Source organism: Pteropus vampyrus, unplaced genomic scaffold (genome assembly GCF_000151845.1).
Source record: "Pteropus vampyrus isolate Shadow unplaced genomic scaffold, Pvam_2.0 Scaffold66, whole genome shotgun sequence".
Classification (NCBI taxonomy): Eukaryota; Metazoa; Chordata; class Mammalia; order Chiroptera; family Pteropodidae; genus Pteropus; species Pteropus vampyrus.
In genome coordinates, this window is record NW_011888847.1 from 3,428,003 (window position 1) to 3,448,530 (window position 20,528).

General features: G+C 37.2%; 1 protein-coding gene across 2 annotated transcripts in view; it reads left to right on the forward strand.

Annotated features, from left to right (window-relative positions):
* The window catches only part of SRBD1 (S1 RNA binding domain 1), a 183,984-nt gene extending 169,006 nt beyond the window's left edge, over nucleotides 1–14,978 (forward strand). For both annotated transcript variants that reach the window (XM_011361334.2, XM_011361335.2), the window contains exons 19-20: nucleotides 9,601–9,785; nucleotides 13,131–14,978. In XM_011361334.2, the coding sequence (XP_011359636.1) occupies nucleotides 9,601–9,785; nucleotides 13,131–13,420 (475 nt within the window). In that variant the 3' untranslated portion in view covers nucleotides 13,421–14,978. The remainder of the gene's footprint in view (nucleotides 1–9,600; nucleotides 9,786–13,130) is intronic.
* The last annotated feature ends 5,550 nt before the right edge of the window (nucleotides 14,979–20,528 follow it).

Consider the following 20,528-nt stretch of genomic DNA (forward strand, 5'->3'; position numbering starts at 1 on the left):
AGAATATTGTGAGTTAAGGTAAAGCTGTAACAATAGAATATTGTGAGTTAAGGTAAAGCAGTTGTCCTTGTCCCTGCAAAATAAATAATACATCTGAAAATTTCATAACAGATTTGCCAGGCTAGTGGCAATTAAATTTAAGATTTCTTATAATTTGTATGTTGTAAGCTCCAGGAGGTCAGGGATCTTATAAATCTGGTTTACCACTCTGTCCCCAGTACCGAACACAAACTGCTATAGCAATATTTGTTTAATGAAAGAATGCATGATAGAAATAGAAAATGGAAAGATGATTACATAGAAGAACACTGAGAAAAGGGAACTACTCAGGAATTGACAATTTTAATTGTCAGTGAGCAAAATGAAATGTCTAGCTTTAATTTAACCTAAATATTTTTTCTGTAGTCTAAACTGCAGAGGTCAATGCAATTGTGTAAGCAAAACAGTTGCTAGACCATCTAGGTCATCCTCTTTGCCATTGCCTATCCCACATGTTGAGTGACTACTTCTTTCACATCCTTTGTGGATTAAAGGGATTTAAGGATCTCCCCTGTCTCCACAGAATAATGTGTCTAGAGCCCAGGCCTTCCTAGATTTTACAGGCTAGAAAGAGAGACAGGTTATAAAAGAGGATTACTTACAATTTGCTGTCATCATCTAGAAATTGTCATGATGTCCCCATGTGTGAGTGATTTATTTGTGTTGGGTCTTATGGGCCATGAGTAAAATTGCTGCTATGTTATGAGTAGAATGAAACCCAGAAACATCCTCTTTAGGGCTTGCCTCTCCCCCATGCCTCCTCTGTTTTTGTCTTACTGCTTTAGTTGATCAAGAGAGCCAAAGGCAAGTATCCGATTTCTCCTTTTCCTTGAATAAGGTTCTAGGAGGTAGTGCTTTGTGCTGCAGATTATGCTGATTTGTACATGTCACAGTAAGACCTGGCACTCTCCCAAAGAATCTGCTGCATTAAGAATTTGATTCACTCCAGATAGTTAAGCTTGAAAGTTGTTATGTTCTTAATTCAACTTGAAAAATGCCAGGAAATTTAATGCCAAGACTGTCACTCAGCACTCGTTTTGATAAAGCATTAGCTAGTATTTAATTGTTATTTCCATCTTGGCCATTAGGGAGAAATTTTAAAAGACTAGTTTCTAGAAGTGGTTAGCAGCCTGTATAGCAGGAATATGACATGCAGCACTAATGGACTAGGTAAATGTATATCAAGGAATGATTTGAATCAATATCTATACTATAATATTAGTACTATGATATTTCCTTTATTACTGATCATATGCCTATTTCTGACCCTTATAATCAATGTTGAAAAATATGTTTTCAGAGAGTAAACAACCATCAATTTAAAATACAGGTCTGGGACTGGAGTAATCGTATAACCTGACAAAATTTGGGCAGGAGGGAATCTTCTATACAAAAGCCAAGCAATGTTTATTCTTAATTTACAAAAAACTTGAGTCAGGTTTTTAAGACCAAAAGTTGGTTGGTCAAAGGGTACAAACTTCCAACTGTAAGATGAATAAGTTCTGAGGATATGATGTACAGCATGGTGACTGTAGCCAATAATACTGTATTACATACTCAAAAGTTAATAAGTGAGTAAATCTTAAATACTCTCACCACACACACAAAAAAAGGGTAATATGTGACCTGATGGAAGCGTTAGCTAATGGTATGGTGGTAATCATTGTGCAGTTATATAAGAATATCAAATCAACATGTCATACACCTTAAAATTATACTATATTATATGTCAATTATAGCTCAGTAAGGCTGGAGTGTGGGAGCCACAAAAAAAAAACAAAAATTGAATTAACCCATCAGATAACACAGGGATTCCGTAATGAGATAAATGGATCCCAACCAGTGCTCCTTGACCAAAAGCAGTTTGAGGTCTATATGGTTTGCTCTCTGCCACAGAGCTTAAGTAAGTCAAGCCAGATACTGACCAGTGGCCCATACTGAAGACCTTTAATGAGTGAGCGCATCTCAATGTGATACTTTCCTTTTCCTGTTGAAGGATTTAGCATCTCCCAATTCTTCTTTTAGAGTTGCTTTCAGAGGTTTTATCACATTCTTCCCAACCTTAGCTTTCTGCCCAGCAAGGAAAGAAGTCTTGCTAATAAGCAGCTGTCATACAGGGAGTTTAGATTGTTTTTGTTTCAAAATAAAACAGCAGAAGTAGAGCAATGACAGTCACAGATATAATATTCATAGTTTCGACTCTGAGCAACCCAGAAGGCCCATCACTTGTGGTGATATGTAATTTTTCTGAGGGGTAAGTCACTTGGCCTAGTGAGTATGTCTAGCACACCTCCCACATCTAAATTCACTGCAGCTTTATTTTGCTTTTGCATGCCAACTAACATCTGCATTAATAAAAACATGTTTCTTTGTGGGGAAACTTGCCTGAAAAGAAATCCACCTACAAATGCTATAAAATAAATGAAGATTAGACAAACAGACCTAAGAAATTATTTGTAAACTTGAAAGATCTTAAATTTTTCTGGACTTGCCTCACAGGAGTTGGCAGCATTCGGACATGAAAATTAAGGCAGAATCATTGCTGGCTTTTAATAAGTGATGTCTTCGGATGCGTATCAATAGTTCCCCACATTAACTTCTTCTGTGGAGCTACGATTACACAATATTAATTGCCTGTTCATAAAGAGGCATAATGTCATAGAGAGGTCAAACCTGAAATGTAAAGGTGATAAATGGACAGATTACTAAAAGAGGCTTTTGTTTTTTCTTTTCTTTTTTTTTTTTCTTGTTAGTAGTTAAATCCCAAACATCTTCCTGTAATTCCTAGGAAGTAACATTCATTATATTTTCAAAAGGGCCTTCACAAAAGAGAAAAATGTTGAAAGAGAATCTACCCACTCGAGAATCAGACGATCAGGCTGTGGGGTTCTTAGGAATTGATCGTCATATAGAATGTCTCACACGCCATGCCAACACATACCCCACACGAAGTTTCGGGCAAGGCTGCTAGATGAAACTAGGAAGTTTAAGAATCTGAAACATTACCTAACTTTCACTTAACAATCTGGAAGGAGTGTAGTGCCAGACTGCCTGGGTTCAAATCATGCCTATTGGATCTGGGAAAATTATTTAACCTCCCTGTACCTCAGTTACTTTGTCTGTTAAATGAGGATAATAATAGTACATATCTCATGGGATTATATGAGTTAATATATAGAGAATCCTCATCATTAGAGGCAATAAGTTATTGTCATAGCTATAATTATTATTGCTGTTATTTTTGTTGTGGTTGAGAAGGGGCTGTGAAGCCGGGCCATAAAAGGGAGCTTATAACTGTTAGTCTCCCAGGAAAAATTTTTTTTACCATGAGATCTGGATATAATTTGAATCATTTAACATTGTTAATTAACATTAATACTAGGTCGTGGGCCTGGAGAAAATGTTGGTTACTCTCCTAATCTGGAGCAGCCTATTAGTACCCAGTGGAGGAAGAGTGACAAGGAATTGCGGGCCAGCCATAAAGTTGTGCTTGCTTTAATCTCTTCCAGCTCCAAAGTATCTGCCCTTCTCTTCTCTTCTTCACGTTTAGATCATTCAGTCTGGAGCCTGAAACTCAGTATGATATCGATTTAGTCTTCCATTATCTCCCTCCTCCCGCGCTCCTTCCTGTCCCCAGTCTAGCTATGGATTTCAATTTTAGCCTGTCTTCTGACTCTCTGAGTGACCATAAGCAAATTACTTCAACCTCGATTGCCCATTCTTTAAATGGAACGTGGCTCTGCCCATTCAGATGACAACCAGGCAGGTTATAGAAATGGCAGATGTTAAGTATTTTCCAATTTCTGTAAAGGAGGATTCCTTGACAGGATGGAATCCATAATAAAAGCCTGTTTCCCAGGGAAGAAAGCCCTATACCCAAATACGTGGGCTTTATAGCCTAGTAGTGCTGGAGCTGTTTAATTTCAGCTCTAGCCTATATGTTTCTGAGCACTACTTTTTTATTTGCCTTTTTCTTTCACATATTCACAGTCACTAATCCAAGTTATGGCTTTACAGCCAGTAAATTAAATTATATGAATTCTAAACAGTGTTTTTGAGCTGTAGAGAGTCTGCAGCCTTTGAAACCACTAACTTAATTTTGTCCGACTCTTATTCAGTAACTCAAACAGAGCCAAACTTTTTCCTTTTGAATTTGGTTTTAAAAATAATAAATTGCTCCCAGGCAGTGGTTCTGGGTGCCAAATTTTATCTGAGATCTAAATCTTCTGTCTGCATTGAAAATTCCCCAGAGTAAAGGAGTAAAGAGTGCTAATGAAGATGTGATATATGACAGCTTTTACCTAAGCTACAACCTTGTGGTCTCAGCTCTGTAACTTTGGGCAGGTCACTTAATCTGAGTTTTGATTCCCTTATCTACAAATCTGTAGCCACAATAAATTTTGAGAGAATGAAATGGAATAATCTTTATTGAGCATTTTCAAAGTATCTGTTTACTTTCATGTAAAATCCTACCTCTAAAAGACCAGATATATGTGGGCAATGATTTATTCCAATATACTGTTATTACTTAAAATTAGAGTGTAAGCTCATTGAGGGCAAAGGCTCTGTTATCAAACTTTCACATTGTCTTCTTCCACAGTGAATACTCAATGAAGAAAGCGGAATATGCTTTTCTAAATTACTTTTGGTTGGCTTCAGCATTTTATCACATTCCTTTGAAGAGCCTTGATTTTAGTAAATCTATCATTTGAGGATGTGAGCTGTGTGTGCGTGTGTGCGGGCGTGTGTTTAAAACAACCAGACTCAATGGAAAGAAGACCATAAAGCTGAGTAATAGGTTGTCGGGGGAATTTTGATCCTTTTTTGGGAGGGTGGGGGGAGTATTGGTTTTTAAAATGTAAGAAAACTGATTTTTCTTTGTTACTTACACATTTATTTCTAAGGCAATTTCTATAACAGGATTTTAGAAATCTTTAGAGCAGTCACAGCATTTCAATACATAATGCCTTCCCATTTTTATATACTCATTTGGATGTATATGTATATGCATTTGGTTTTCTTAAATTAAAATTTTATATTTTAATCATATAGTATATCATACCCAGCAAGTGGTACCCAAAGACTCCAGTGGTACCCAGCCATTGATAAAAATACCCCTGCTGCTTCCCCAATAGCTACATGCCATTTAAAACTGCACTCGCAGATCAGAATCTCTAAGGGCCTTCAGAACAACCCTGCTACCCTTTCTGAAAGGGTTACCTTTTTAAACAGTTTATCTATAGTACGTAAGTTTTCAAAAGCCAGTCAGATGTTAGTTCTTGTGAAAAATTACTTGCTGTAACTTTCCATGGTTGATTATATGCTAAGAAAAGTCATTTAAATATTAAATATTATCTTCACTTACCTACTAGCTTCTAGAGTACAGTAGATGCTTCTGTGGGGCTCTCCATAAATGTACTCTACTTGAATTTATCATTCCTCATGGATTTTGCATGAGTGAAGATTTTTAAGGATTCAGTGTCTCAATTTAAGAAAGAGGTTAGAAGTTTGAAAAGCTCCTGTGATGAGTAAAGTGTAGTTTACTTTGCTGCCCCTTTGGTTTGGCTGCTGAAATGGTAGATGTGGTGAAGCCAGTCTAAATGCCTGCCGCTGCCTGCTCACCTGTGTGTACTCAGCTCCCCGTCGGTAATGTAAAAGAAGTAGCAAGTTTTTCTCCTTTGCCACGTTGGAATTTATACTCAGTCTTTAATATTCAGTACACCAGATTTAAAAATATGTATAATATGTGTGGATTTTAGTGTAACAAACTATTACTGAAATTCCATTTGTGTTCCACCACTTAATCTACAATCACAGTTAAGAAGGGCAGGGTTCTCTTAGCATACACTCTCTTTTAAAATCATTGAATGTCTACCTGTATTACAAATCATGACCAGCTTTATCTGTACCTACTTATTTCTAAAATGACCGTGCTCTTGCAAATTAATGTTTCGTTTATTGATATAATTACTTTAAAACTAATGTATAAAATTAATAAGTACAAAAACCTCAAAAGTATTGAGAGTGGATAGACAACTAAAAGTTCTTTGCCCTTGCAGCATGGTTTTTATAAATCCTATGTGTTTGGCCCACACATATGGGCTAATATTAAGTCATTTTTAAAGTGATGGCTGTGCATCACCATGGTTCTTCTGTGGTCTGTGGGGTATCATGTTGCTTTAATGTAATGAACCAAGTCCTGGGCTCCTAAATTTTTTTTTCTGCATGCTGGAAATGATTACATAAAACTGAATGGCTATATCTGAAGTCATATAAATTTTGAGAATTTCTTATTTAGGAAAAAAATCTTACAAAGACTTTTCTTATTCTTTGAGGGGGGGAACCTTGCTTTTGTGTAACAGGTTTCCATTCAAAATATCAGCGATTTTAGGTTATATAGCTTTCTGTTTGAAAAACAAGCATTATCTCCGCGGCAAGTTCTGTATTTTAACTTTGTGCAGATGTGCACTAAAAGAACATGATGTGCTTATTTGTTGCATTTATGCTACTTTCTTACTTTAAGTAAGATGGGTGAAATTACATATTAAATAAAAACAGCAGCTCAGATGGCAATCCTTAGCAAACTGAAAAAGCTTTCCATAGATATTGGAGAAAATGAGACTATGACTCTGGCTTTTGAGAGAATTGTCTACTCAGATGCAGTTATATAATAATTTTTTTGTGGGATTTATCAGTTAACTGTCTAATGTTTAAAACTATTCTCCCATTAAATTGTGCTTGTGCGGTATTACCAAAAATATTATGTTTTGTATCTTAATCAAATATAGCACTTTAATTTTTGACGTAACTGCAGTTATAAACACACAACTGAAGTGTATGGCATGAAACTCCAGTTAGTGAAAATAGCTGTGAGGCCTTGGTCAAATTATTTAACCTCCCTAAACCTCAATTTTTCTTTTCTGCATGAAATGATACCTACTTTTTAGGATTATTGTCAGGATTAAATGAGAACATCTATCAAGCACTAGCACATACTTATCAGTACACGTTCACTTACATTCTGTGTTCAAAGCTTTAGAAAGTACAATGTATTATTTGGTACTTTTGAGCCAGAAAGTTCTTTGTATTAAGTATAACTTATACTCAATTCTAAAATGATACTTTGTATTGGATATCGCTTATCACACTCAATTCTAGGGTGAGAATTTAGAATATGTAGAATAAATTTTTTAGAATGTTTAAAGAGCATGTGTTTGAGTGGCTACTGAGCGTAAAACATTGTTTCCTGTCATTCACAGTCAAATATATTTGAATTTCAGTAAGGGAAAGGTCAATCTGAATTCTGTTCCAAGTCCATTTTACAGGCCCTCTCCCCTTTTGTTTTCAATTTTCCTTTTTTCTGCAACACTGTTGAAACTTTTAAAAAGTTTTCATAATTAAAAAGCACTTGACTTTGTTCCATAGTCATTTAAAAATAGGCTTGATCAATATGAAGCATTAAGCTAGGAGCACAATTTGCTGCTTTTTTATTGATTTCAGTTACCAGTGCCCTCAGGCTTAAGTGTGTGAGAATGAAAATGATATATGGAAAATGCATCCAGGTTGAACAGACCAGTCTTCTTTTTACATCTGCAACCACTATAAACAGAATTCTTTATATGGAAGTGACTTTGGTAGCAGTTAGTTACACATACACACACCCTAAGACTCCAGGTGGCCTCCTTAGCCAGCGTTTTTGTTATTGAGGCCAAAACTTGTATAGCGATTTGGGAAGTTTCTGTCATTTAGTTACTTTTATTAATTATAAAATACTATTCAAGGTTACAGATTTACAGCTCATGAACACACTTTTTTGGCATTTAAACAGTTGATTGTAAGCCAGAGTCTTGGGGATTTGAAAGATGTTCTGCCAAATAGCCAGTTGCAGACCAAGACCAATCAAGTCAACAAGGTAAATACAGGGACAGGCTGCTCAGCAGGGCACGTATTATTGAGAAAGTTGTTCGAGGAAGTTGGCTGTGGGCAGAGGTTGTCATGTGTCAACTGCCCCGTCAGTCAGAGCTTCCACAGCTGTTCCTTGTCATTAGGGCCCTTATGCGCTACTGCTCATCCATCAGCACTAACAGATACTGTGTGGCTCCCTCTTTGGTGGGCTGGGAAAGCCACGGCCACACAGACTTAAAGTGTATATTTCACTGGCCACCAGTTTGGATGGAAACTCATTTCCAAAAAGGAAGACCAAACCCCAACTCCTTGGTCTTTCATCAGACCATTAACCAAAATATATTCTCAAGAGAATTAGTTGGATTTTAGAAAATCTGTTTTTGACCAAAAATATGGAAATGTAGATTGCTCATTTGAACCCAAAGAAACGCTTTCATTAAATGAGAAATGAGAGAGCTTTCTCCACCGGACACCAGATTATCACTGAAACAGCCTTTTGGAGTTGAACACAACAATGCAAAAAAGACTGGAAATCACAGATGTTCCTTTTGTGATGATGCAGCAACCTGCCAAATGGGAGACATCCCAATTCTAATCATAGACCAGCCTCCGGCAGTTTCCTGTGACCCTTCTTGTATTCTAGAGACACCCTTACAAGAAAGGATTTGAAGGCAGTAGTATCACTGTCTGAGTACTGTATTGACATTTTTAAAGTGCCATTAATTAATAGGAATTAAGCTTAATAATGTAGAAAAATACCCAGCCAAGGAATATCAAGACAGTGAACTACAGCTCAATATTCAGATGAAATCGAAGGGAAATGCATCTTAACCTTTTGTTTTTTCTTAATTAACTTATTACTGAACTCCAAAGCTAATTGAAAGGCAACTGTGCAAGCAAGGGAAATGGTAAACATAGTAAAGGGAAATTGAGAAAGGCAGATATTTTTATCTTGTAAATATTGCAGCTGTATAGTGTATAAAGTATACAAAGATAGTATTCATGTTAAGATTATATAATTACAGTCTTACTGCTTCCATCATGTCCATTTTGGAAGAAAGTTTTTCTTTTCAATATCCCCTCTCATATTTTGTCTTGTTGATGCTGAATATACTTAATGTATTTGATATAAATTAATCCATGTGAGTCTTGACTGTTGATTGAATTTGAGAATTATTAGGCTGATAGTATGCACAGTGATATGCACATGAATAAAGTAATCTGTCACAAGCTAGCAGTGATTAGATATTTTTCTGGATTTTTATATCATTGGTTCATTATTTGCCTATTAGCTAATTTAAATTCAAATAAGTTTTTCTAACTGAAATTTTAGTAAACATTTGGTAAATAAAGGTATCCTTATTTTAAAAATACATACAATACTGAACTACAATGAGCATCACACTGTACGATGTTTCTGATGCTGATTCTGAGCAGGTGCTTCATTGGAAAATAGCACAAGGACCTAAATCGATCTCCTCCCTTTATTTTTTACCAAGACAGATCATCTATTATGGCATAAGACACATGATATTTTCAATAAAAGTTGAATGATTGATATATGGATCTGAGATGATATAACTTTAGGGTGCCCTGTATAAGGAGATTAGAAAATAATAATATTAATAAGTGTTGGGCTTTTTTTTTCCCCTGCAGGTTTTTATCATTCATTGGAGGGACACTGTGTGAAATTGGAAAGCCTGAAATGCAACAAAAAATAAACTTATTCCTCGAAAAGGAAGGAATAGAGAAAATTGCAGAAAAATTGCAAACAACAGTACACACTTTACAGATCATCGTAGATGGCCTCAGCCAGCCCGAAAGCTTTGACTTTCGAACAGGTAAATAGTTGAACTTGAACAGCACCTTGTATTTGCATAGTTCACATTATTTCCTATGGCCCTCACAACAATCCTATGCCATAGGTGAAAAACAGTTATTCTCCCATTCTCTACTGAGAAAACTAAAGCCTAGTGACCTTCCTTCAAAGTCATTGCAGTTAGTAACCAGAGCCAAAGCTAGAAGCCCAGGTGTCCAGACTCCTCGTCCCTTGCTTACTTTCCATTACACTGGACTAAATGCATCCACACATGTGCTGCTGTGTGCAAGGAGGCACACATTTTTCATGATCCTTTTGTAAGCTTTTTTTATCTCATAGGAGCCCAAAGTCCAAGGTAAAGTATTCAATAGACAAACTAAAAAGTGAATCTTCTTCCTAACTTAACAGCCTTCCAAGTTCCTGGATTCTGTGTCAATGAATACATTGAACAAATAAGATATTATCTCACTGTTGATTTTCCTTCTAATTAAAAGTGCTCTCAGCTTTCAGCACAAGTAGACGGCAAGGGAAGTATAAGAGCCACAGTTGTTGAGAACAGTGACCCGGTGAGGAAGAATTAAGATGTCAAATGACCTATTTCCCAAGGAAATTTGAATAGGAAGCCCTGAGATTTGAACAAATCTGCACTTGTCTCATAACCAGTTTTGAGATACCATGTTTAGGGCTTGGCTCTTTTCATTTTGGGTTAGACTGTGTTGAGGTAGTTAGACATTTTTCTTTGAAAAGGTTTAAGGAAATATAAAAACATACCCAGCAAACTCACTGTGCTTTTCCTCAACTTTTCTATGAGTTTGACATGAAATTACTTTTAAGTTGGAGAAAGTAAAATAAAACATTAAGACCTATGCCAAAAGTGTAGGAATGAATAGAAGCCTTTGGGTGGATGTTTCAGTAGGCAAATCCATCTCCATTTAAAGGCCTGCTAGCCTTGTATGTGAGTACCATGGGTGTTGTTTAGCAGGAATACTAAGTAGAGCATTAGTTCTCAAACAGGGTGGGATTTGAGGACAGTATGCCTAAACCACCGCATTAGAAGGGTGGCAGATATGCTTTAGCTGCAGGTATCCTGTACTGAGTTTTCTTGTCTATCTCTGTTTTTCTCTCTTGATGTCAATTGCTCCATTATTACAGTTCCACTGTAGAGTCAGGGCAAAGATCAACACTCAAATTATATGGTTCAATTAAACAACCAACAGTAAGTAGAGGTCCTCACCTGGTAATGCTCCTAGTTGAGCAGAAACACAGATACGCCTGGCTTCTTATTGAGCTTACTAGTCAATGCAGTGTTTATCATCATGACAAGTGAAATTTTAAATAAGTCTCTTTAAACACACTTTGGAACTGACCTTTGCCCTAGTATAAGTCACAATTTTCAAGATGCTTGAGAACTTTCCATTTTAATACTCGAAACATCCCCAAGGGGGAAGACAGACTGTCAAGCTTTGGAAGGGGCAGTTAGTATTTCAGATGTTTCTGCATTACGGTATTTACGTTACATCGCTTTTACTCATTTCCTCAAAAGTATCCTTTCTTGATGCCTCATTCTTTCCTTATACTCGTCCTGTCTTCTGTTTTCCTAATGACATAATCAGTTCTACTTTATTAACGCTGTGGTTGCTGGTTAGTTTCCATAATTGGGTTTGTCAGAAGCAGCTTGGTGACAGGAGACTGAATATGTAGCCTCGGTAATCAAAGTGTTAAAGTTTGCCTAGTACATAGAGGATTTTCTGATTTCTTAGTGGCCCAGGCTGTCTTTGGGAACATGTTAAGCAGTTTCTGACTCTGATTTTCCATGCAAAATTAAACTAAGCAGCTGATCAGGAACCCTTCAGGAATCTGTACCAGCTGGTCGTCTGCAAGAAAAAGGAGGAAAAGAGTTTTCAAGCATAATTACAGTGCCTATGGGGCCTTGGAGACCATCCGGCCACTGACCCTGATCAATGACTTAGTTTCATTGTGCTTTGGCACAGTCGTTGCCCAGTGTAATGTTACATTATAGTAGGTTTCTTGCTTTTGGAATTCACTGCTTTGGCGTCAGGTGAAATTCTACAGAATCCATTTCAATGTTAGCATATTCCTTTTTTTTATGAGGAAAATGAGATTTGAGGTTTAAAGAGGGCTTTTGTTGTACAGGAAAAAGTTTTTTTAAAATCTTGATTTCAGTGTGGTTGGACTAGGGAAGGGCAACAAAGAGGTGACCAGTTGTTAATACAAATGTAAAGGATAGCTCCAACAAGTAATCAGGATGAAGCCAACAGCTGTGAAGGAAAAGGAGCTGGAACGAGTGGGGGTGGTGGGGAATGAGGTCTCAGTAAAAGGAGATCCAAGCATAGAATGTGTTCTTTGTTACTAGAATCAACATTCAGTAATCCTAGGGAAGGGAGCCAAGAAGAGCATGGATAAATGGAATCCAGAGATAATCCCATTTAAGCTGTTAGTTCTAACCTTCTCCCTCATAAAACCTTTGCTTTGTTTTAACTAGAGCCATAATGATTCCTTGCCATACTTTATGCCCACTTTTGGGGCGACAGTGTTAATGAACAGAGACATGAACACTGGAGTGAGCAAGAAAAGAGGGCTGTAAGGAACTTGAGAACAGAGATCTAAACATCTTCACCTTTGTATCTCTGGCACCCAGCAGAGTGCCTGGCCAGGAGATAATAACAGGAGTTAATAAATGGTTGATGAATTAAGAGAAGAAAGAAGATTAAGTACTAGCTGATCTGGGTTTCTGAGCCATAAATTACCAAGAATCCATAACTTTTGATTGGATAGATATATTCAAAATGGATAGGAATTGATTCCTGAGCTCCATATTTGTGGGAGTAAGTGAATAAGTGAGAGAGGAGAGTATTTGAATTTCTCCCTCATTGATCAAACATTGATGTACTTTCTACCACCTTTAAACAGTTTGAGAATTCAGGCACTGGGAAAAATCTCCCAAGGGTCTTCCTTTCTCAGTGTTTTTCATTTAGCCTTGTATATTCATTGAGCAATTCTAACCACTTCCTCATAAATTAGAAATTAAGACTCTACTCTTCTCAGTCCTTATGTACAGTACTAATGTTCACATGTTAGCAAGAGAATTTGAGGAGAAGAAAGTGTTTGAGTAAATTTTCTTGAATTTTTTTCTATGGTGGGAATGCTGTTTCTCCAACTAGAATTCATTTTCTCTGAAGGCAGGCCTGCGTCTTCAACAACTTTTGCGTTCCCCTCAGTGCTTAATACTGGTCTGGGCACATCATTGAGATGTGGTAAATACTTATTCAATCATTTATGTTGTGTCTTGGAAGTACAGAGCGTTAATTATTTACACGAAATGTCCTTTTCCCCCCTTTCCTTGTAGATTTTGATAAACCCGATTTCAAGAGAAGCATAGTCTGCTTGGAAGATCTGCAGGTTGGGACAGTTCTTACCGGCAAAGTGGAGAATGCCACTCTGTTTGGAATTTTTGTGGATATAGGAGTGGGGAAAGCAGGGCTGATTCCCATACGAAATGTAACAGAAGCAAAACTTTCTAAAACGAAGAAGAGAAGGAGTCTTGGACTGGGCCCTGGAGAAAGAGTGGAAGTCCAAGTACTCAACATTGATGTCCCCCGATCTAGGATTACTCTGGACCTCATTCGGGTGTTGTAAGTGTCCCACTAGAGGCCACTTATTTCCTCATTTCCATGGCTTGGCAGGAATAAGTCAGATGTTTGTGAATTTTAGATAAGGAATAAGAAAGAATTCACTTAATATCAGAAGTATTTTCCAAACACTTCCCTAAGTTTTTCTTCTTAATAAATAGAAAACTAGTTTGATTTCTTTTCCCCGAAAGAAAACAACTGATAGGCATCATTATGCGGCTTTATGTAGTAATGTTTTTCTGACCAAAATTTTATTTTTTGTAATTCATCCTTGACTCCTTTTGCATTTTGTATAACAGATTATTTCACCTCTACTTACCAACTTGCCTTGATGGACTTGTACGGAATTATCTTCTTGATTTGAATTGTACAGTTTTTCTTGACATAGTAGGGCTGGCACTGTTTAATTCTCTCTTTTTATAAGTTTTAAAAATCAGGCCTTTTGGATTTGATTTGTGATTTTTCCCTTGCTAAGTAAACCAAAAATATACCAATAAAACAGATCCTGATGTGTTCGTAACCATCAAGTGAATAGCTCAAAGCGTTTCTCAAAAGGATTTATGTATTGATCCCTTCAATAAAGTTTTGTGGCTAGTGACCTTGCTTTTGCTATGTTGATTTAGTGAATGGCCAGGGAGTCACTTTGATTAAAGAAGATGTAGCACACATTCATGCAAATCGCATGTAAACCAGTTGTGTCTTTGGGGAAGAGAGAACCCTCTGGAAATTTGAAAAATGGCTTTCTGTTTGACTTAGTATAGAAGGATGTGTTCTTTCTTAGGCATCAGGATTAAACATCAAATTGGGATAGAAATGGCCTTCCTAAAGATTACATATAGATCAGGGTAAGAAAAAAAAGTAGGTAAAGCAAGTGACTCTTAACTCTATTTATTGGAGTTGATAAGTATGACCATTCAGGGTAAAAATGATATAAATAAAGCCCATACTGTACATTTGTCTATTCAGGCTGCTTTGGTTGGTTTGCCTATTGGAGTCATTGGAGTTGCTGGTTTTCTCCATGTGTCGTGAGTGGAAGATTGTTACTAAAAAGGGAGATTAGACCCGCTTTTTTGCCTGGGACAGCCCTGGTAAACTCTCATTGTCATGGAATGATTTTTAACAATGCCTCTTTTTATTCCCAGAGTGCCCCCATTCTGGATAATAAATCATATGATAACCTTAGTAGTAAGTCCCTTACAAAGTGGTAAATCAGGCTGTTTATTGATAGTTCTGCTTTATGGTTTGCTGTGCTGGAAAAATACCTTTTAACTCGTGTACAAAGATCTTTTTAATGCAGTAGGTTCCTTAAAAATTGTGTAACACAAGTCCTGTTTGCCTGACTATTTCATTTCTGAAATGCTTTTTTATTTCTTTTTTACTGATCTTCAATTGACAGTTGTTGTTAATTTTGTAACTTTAAACTGATCTTCCTACTCACTCCTCTCAATGTTTTTCCTGGTTGATCATTTATAGGTCAATGACGAGTGACTAAAAAGTGTTATCCTGAACCCTGCAATGCAATTTCAAATAAATGCTTTCTTTTTATTGAGGTATAATAGAATATATAACATCTTATTAATTTCAAATGTATAGCATAATGATTTGATATTTGTATAAATTACAAAATGATTACCACAGTAAGTCATTAACATCTATCACCACACACAGTCAAACAAATGCTTTTTGGAAAGAGACCGTCTCGTGGGCATTTAGGAAACAGAGCATGTAGGAAACAGCTCTGTTGACCTGGTGGCTAAATCTTTGAAGACACAATAAAGACTCAGTATTGCACTAGGTTGCATGGATTGTCCTGTCCAGCCATAACATGGTAGAGGCTCCATACGGAGAGGAATAGACATTATTGTGCCTTTGAACTAGTATCTATACTTCTCTGGGCCTCCTTTTCTCAAGTTTAGAAAAATAGATATTATTCCTCTCCATGTGGAGCTTAGAGTCTATTGAGGGAAAAAAGTATCATTAGTCAAAGAATTACATAATATAAAATTACATTCATATTAAGTGATATAATGGTGACAGCATTTAATAGACAAATTGACCTAGTCAGAAAAATCAGAAAACATTTCAGTGGATTTCGATTGAGATGTAAAAGATGACCAGAAGTTAATTAGGATAAATGTTTTATTGGCCTTAACAAGAGTTGTTTCCAATAAATAGCAGAGATGAGAGGCAATTGGAGTGGATTTAAAAGAGAGAAGGAGGAGTCAGATTGGAAATGATGAATATAGGTAATTTTTTCAGGGGATTTGACTATAAAGGAAGAAGAAAAATAGCACAGTGGCTGGAAGGGGAAAATGGAGTCCAGAGACAGTTTTTGTTTTTGAGACAGAATAATAAGACACACAACTGGAATGATCCAGTAAAACATGCAAAGCTGATACAAGAGACAGGAGAATTACTGAAATGATGTCCTTGAGTGGATGAGATCAGATGGAATCTAGTACACAAGTGATTGGTCTACAATAGGAATACAAAGAGTTTATCCATATAAGAGAGAAGATTGAATATATGGGCACAGATGTAGGTAGGAAGACATGGTGATGGGAGCTCACAGAAGGTCTCTTGGGATTGCTTCTATTCTTGTTGAAATATAAAGGAAGGTCATCAACTGAGACTTAAAATGGGGGGTAAGGGAGTTGGAGGTTTGAGAGGAAAGGAAAATGTAAGAAAAGGATGAGAGAGTGAAAAGCCGAAGGAAATAGAGTATGATTTCCAGGCAGTGTTAAATGTTCCACTTTAGGTTAGTGATCAATTAATGTAGGATCAGTCCACTTGGTTATATATTTTTCTTCAACCACATCAGTTGTAAGGGCACAGGTGAAGAGGTAGATCTAATCGAGTTTGGGGTTTTGGCAAGTGAGTACAGTAGAGAAGGGCAAAGAAGTTGAGGGCATGTGGATTAAGTATTGACCATGAAAATTAAGCTCAGTATGAAGAAAAGTAACAGTATAAGAGGAGTGTGAGGGGCAGTGAAAAAGTATAGGATTCACGGGTCGTGAGTCCTCATGGAGTTGGAGGAAGAGAGTGGGAATGATAGAGGACTTAATGGGTGTAAAAGAATGGTGGGATGATTAACTTTGAAATTACAGTTTTGGGGGTTGCAGATTTGGGTCATTATAAAGGGTAAAGAATGATCACAGGAACAATTAGCAGAGATAGGGGACAAGGATAAGATTCTTAGAGGAGAATATGTCAAGGAACTGAGTTTCAGGAAGAATTATTTATATGGATAATAATTTTAAGAGGCTGTCACAGGAATGCAGGCATAAAGTAATGGTGGCTTACACCAGAACTATAAAACATAAAATATCAATAAATAATCTTAACAAGTACTATACAAGGTCAATATGAAGAAAAATTATACAACTTTACTAATTAATGTAAAATAAGAGCAGAATACATTAAGTATACCATGTTATTGGATTGGAAGACGTAGAAAGATCAGTCCTCCTAAAATTATTATATATATCTACTTTTCCCAAAATTCCGGTCATTCCTTCACATTGCTTTTGTTTATGTTTGTTTAAACTTAAAAATAAACCTTATTTGGAAGAGCGTGTGAAAAATGTCAAATCAGTACCTTAATATAATAATTTAGTTGGATCGTATGGGGGAATTTGTCCTACCAGATATTAAATTATACTCAAAAGCTGCCATCATTTAAACAGTATGATTAATAGGAATAGACAAACAGAAGAGTGGAATAAACAATTCAAAATCAGTGGGAATTTAATGTATGTTAAAAGTGGCATTTCAGATTGGGACAAAATCGTATTGCCACACTACACACAAAAATAAATTCCAGATGGATTAAACATAAATGCAATTTTAAAAGAACTTCAAGGAAACATAGAAAGGCTTTGAGAAACAATCGAATAGCCATGGTGTGGAATGCAAGAAAGAATAGAAACATGGGCCCATAGACCTAATGTTCCATTCAGAAAACATTTATTGGACACCTATGAGATCCTATGCCAGTTGCTGGGGATGGAAAATGAGTATATCTTTTGAGGATGTCTATAGCCCAGAGGAGTTGCTGCTGCAAAAGACATTTCAAGTTAAAAATCATAGACATTTTGGAGTTAAACCTGGACTTCAGAAAATGGTGTCATCCCATCTCATTTGATTCTACAAGACCCTTTGGAAAGCTTGGTTTTAAATTAATAGATTGCTCATGTCGAGGTGTCTATACATCTAACCCTGACCTCAGATTTAGCACTTGTGTTAAAATTGGAGACGGAAAGAAGGAACAGGATGGAAAAACCAAAAATATATTTAGTCAATCTTTTCATTTTGGCTTCCTGCCTAAAATCAGTCATAATGAGTTGGATTTAAATAACAGATCATGGAGAACTCCTGAATGACTGGGCTCATTGCCAAAGCTGTCTGTTCCACAGGAAGAAAGATATAGATTTCTTCCCACTCACTCAGTTTATATGGTGAGGATGATTCTGTGTGCGAAGGCCGGGTTTATTATTCAGGGAGAGAGTGGGATAAGCAGACTCTGGTCCTGTCAGCACTAAAAATTACCTTTTTAGAAATTAATTTAAAAACCACCCCCAGAAAAGATTTGCTACACTCTTACCTCATATCAAGAATCTAAATAAAGATTACAATATCCTCCCAAAGAAAATATTTTTAAGGAAAAAAGCCTAACCCTGCAGAAAGGAAATAAATTATTAATCTAAACACTACAGGGAAACTTCTCAGATACCAGAGAATTTGTCACAACTATATAACTCATCTATTGCGACAGATCTGAAGTGTTATGTAGCTCAGTTTCATTTGTCTGTATCCATCCATGTATGTGTGTTGGTACTGAGTTAAGATATAAAATATATTCTTTCGTATGGGTTGAATTTTTTAAAGCGAAAGCTAAGGTACTTTTCTCTATGGGAGGAGTCCTTTCTGTTCCCCAAACTCAGCAATTTCCCCAAACTCTGTTGAGAGAGCCTTCGTAGCTGTCATGTCATTCCTTTTGCCTGGAACAACCTCCCCTTGCTCTCATCTCCACCCTTTAAAGGATCTCAGTGATTGGTTCTCACCCCCTGTGGCATTCTCTCAGGAAGGTCTTACTGAGCTCCCAGACTAAACCAAGTCACTGTTACATGCCCTCCTTGTACCGTGTAACTTTCCTTCACTTCCTGCACATAGTTTATGACTATCCATTTCTGTATATATAATAGCATTTAATTAATGTCTTCCTCTGCAGATTGGAAATTCCACAAGGATGGCAACCTTGAATACCCACCACTATTCATGATCATCTGGAACTTCATCCCCCTTTTATTCATTCCTTACCTCCTGATTTCGACCCCATCTTCATTATCTTACCTTGATTCCTCCAGATACAGTGTTCAGCCTTTGTCACTGCCTTAGCTCAAGTTCTATAGAAAACAGACCGTGAGAAAAAGTTTATGTACTCAGGCTTTCTTGGAGTTTATAATCCAGGGTAAAAAGAACAAGAGAAAAAGAGAGAAGTGAATCCAGGAAGATGAGAAAGCAAAACAAAGTACTTTGTATAACCCCATAAGAAAACACTGCCAATTCTTTAGTCACCAGGTTGTTCTTGAGGAAACTATGCAGCATGGTGGTGACTCGGACAGTGGAAGGGTAGAAGGGAAGTAAGGAAGAGAAGTTTATCTGCTATTTTCTTCCCGTCTCCTGTTTCTTACTGGTCAAACTTCATCCCAGTAGGCATTGGTTTCCCATACATTCATGTTTTATTACTCGGTTTCTGTGGACAGCTGCTAAAGATGTGGGTCCCGCTGGGTTAGACCCTTGTGCTGGAGCTACTTGGGACCCAATGGAACAGGTGTGATAGAGGCCACACTGAATTCTGGACCTTACCCCCGCACCCCCAGCAAGTGGCAGTGACAGCAGTAGCAGCCAGGCTTCCTACGGAGCTTCTGGCTAAGGATGGGTGTGGGAGTGACAGTGAGACAGGTGAATCTGGGAGCCTCACAAAAAGCCTCCAGAGCATTAGAATTGAGGTTCTTTAAAACTCACTTAGCTTACATGATCCACTAGATCATGAATGCCCACCATCCCTTCTTTCCCCCCTGCAGTTATCCCTTACTCCTATTCTGTACTTGTGGAACTCAACTCTAACCAGGCTACCCAACCAGCTCTCAGGCAAGCCAGACCCAGAACCTACACATCCCTGGCCTCACAATTTATAACAGCACCCGGTAACTTGGTGCTAGGAAATCTCTTTCTTCATTGTTTACAAGGTTCCCTTAGATCACTTCCCTCCCACTTAGACCTCTTAAAAACACTGAGCAGATGCCACACATCCACTAAAGAAAGAAAATTAGAAATTCAGAGCAGTGGGAAGATCTCTCTGCCTCATGGAGAGTTTGGCTCCTATGTGATTGATACTGGAAGCCTTTGGAGTTAAAAATAGACAAGTCAGGGGCCAAGAAAACTAAAACTGACAATTAATTGGCCCTTAACCCATCACATCTTTCAAAGAGGAAACATATCCTAGCACTCCACCCCATCCCCAAGATAAAAACATCAAAAACCCTAGGAGAGGATATGCAAAACCAGACTGTGTATGTCTAATTTGACAAAGAGTTATTTAAAAATGAATTGCTTGAGGCGAAGCACAGACGAAGAGTTCCTTTGGGCTTTGGCCAACACTTCGCTGATGCAGACTGCTGGCCCCAGCGACTAGAGCCAGGACCAAAGAAAACAGTCTGCAGTCAAAAAATGTAGCCTCCAGAAACTTTACCTCGCTCTCGTTTTGGTTTGGAGATATAATTTGCCATTCAAAGGGTACAAATCGATGATCTTAGGTATATTCACAGAGTTGTGCGACCATGACCATGATAAATTTCAGAACATTTTCACTACCCCAGCAGGAAACCCCCTACCCATTAGCAGTTGCTGCACACACACAGCCCTAAGCAACCACTAAATCTACTTTCTGTCTGTATGGATTTGCCTCTTCTGGACGTTTCATATAAATGGAATAATACAATATGGGGTCTTTTGTGACTGGCTTCTTTTCATGTCGCGTAATGTTTTCAAAGTTCATCTATTTGTAGCTTGTTTCAGTATTTCATTTTTATTGCTGAATAATATTCTACTAT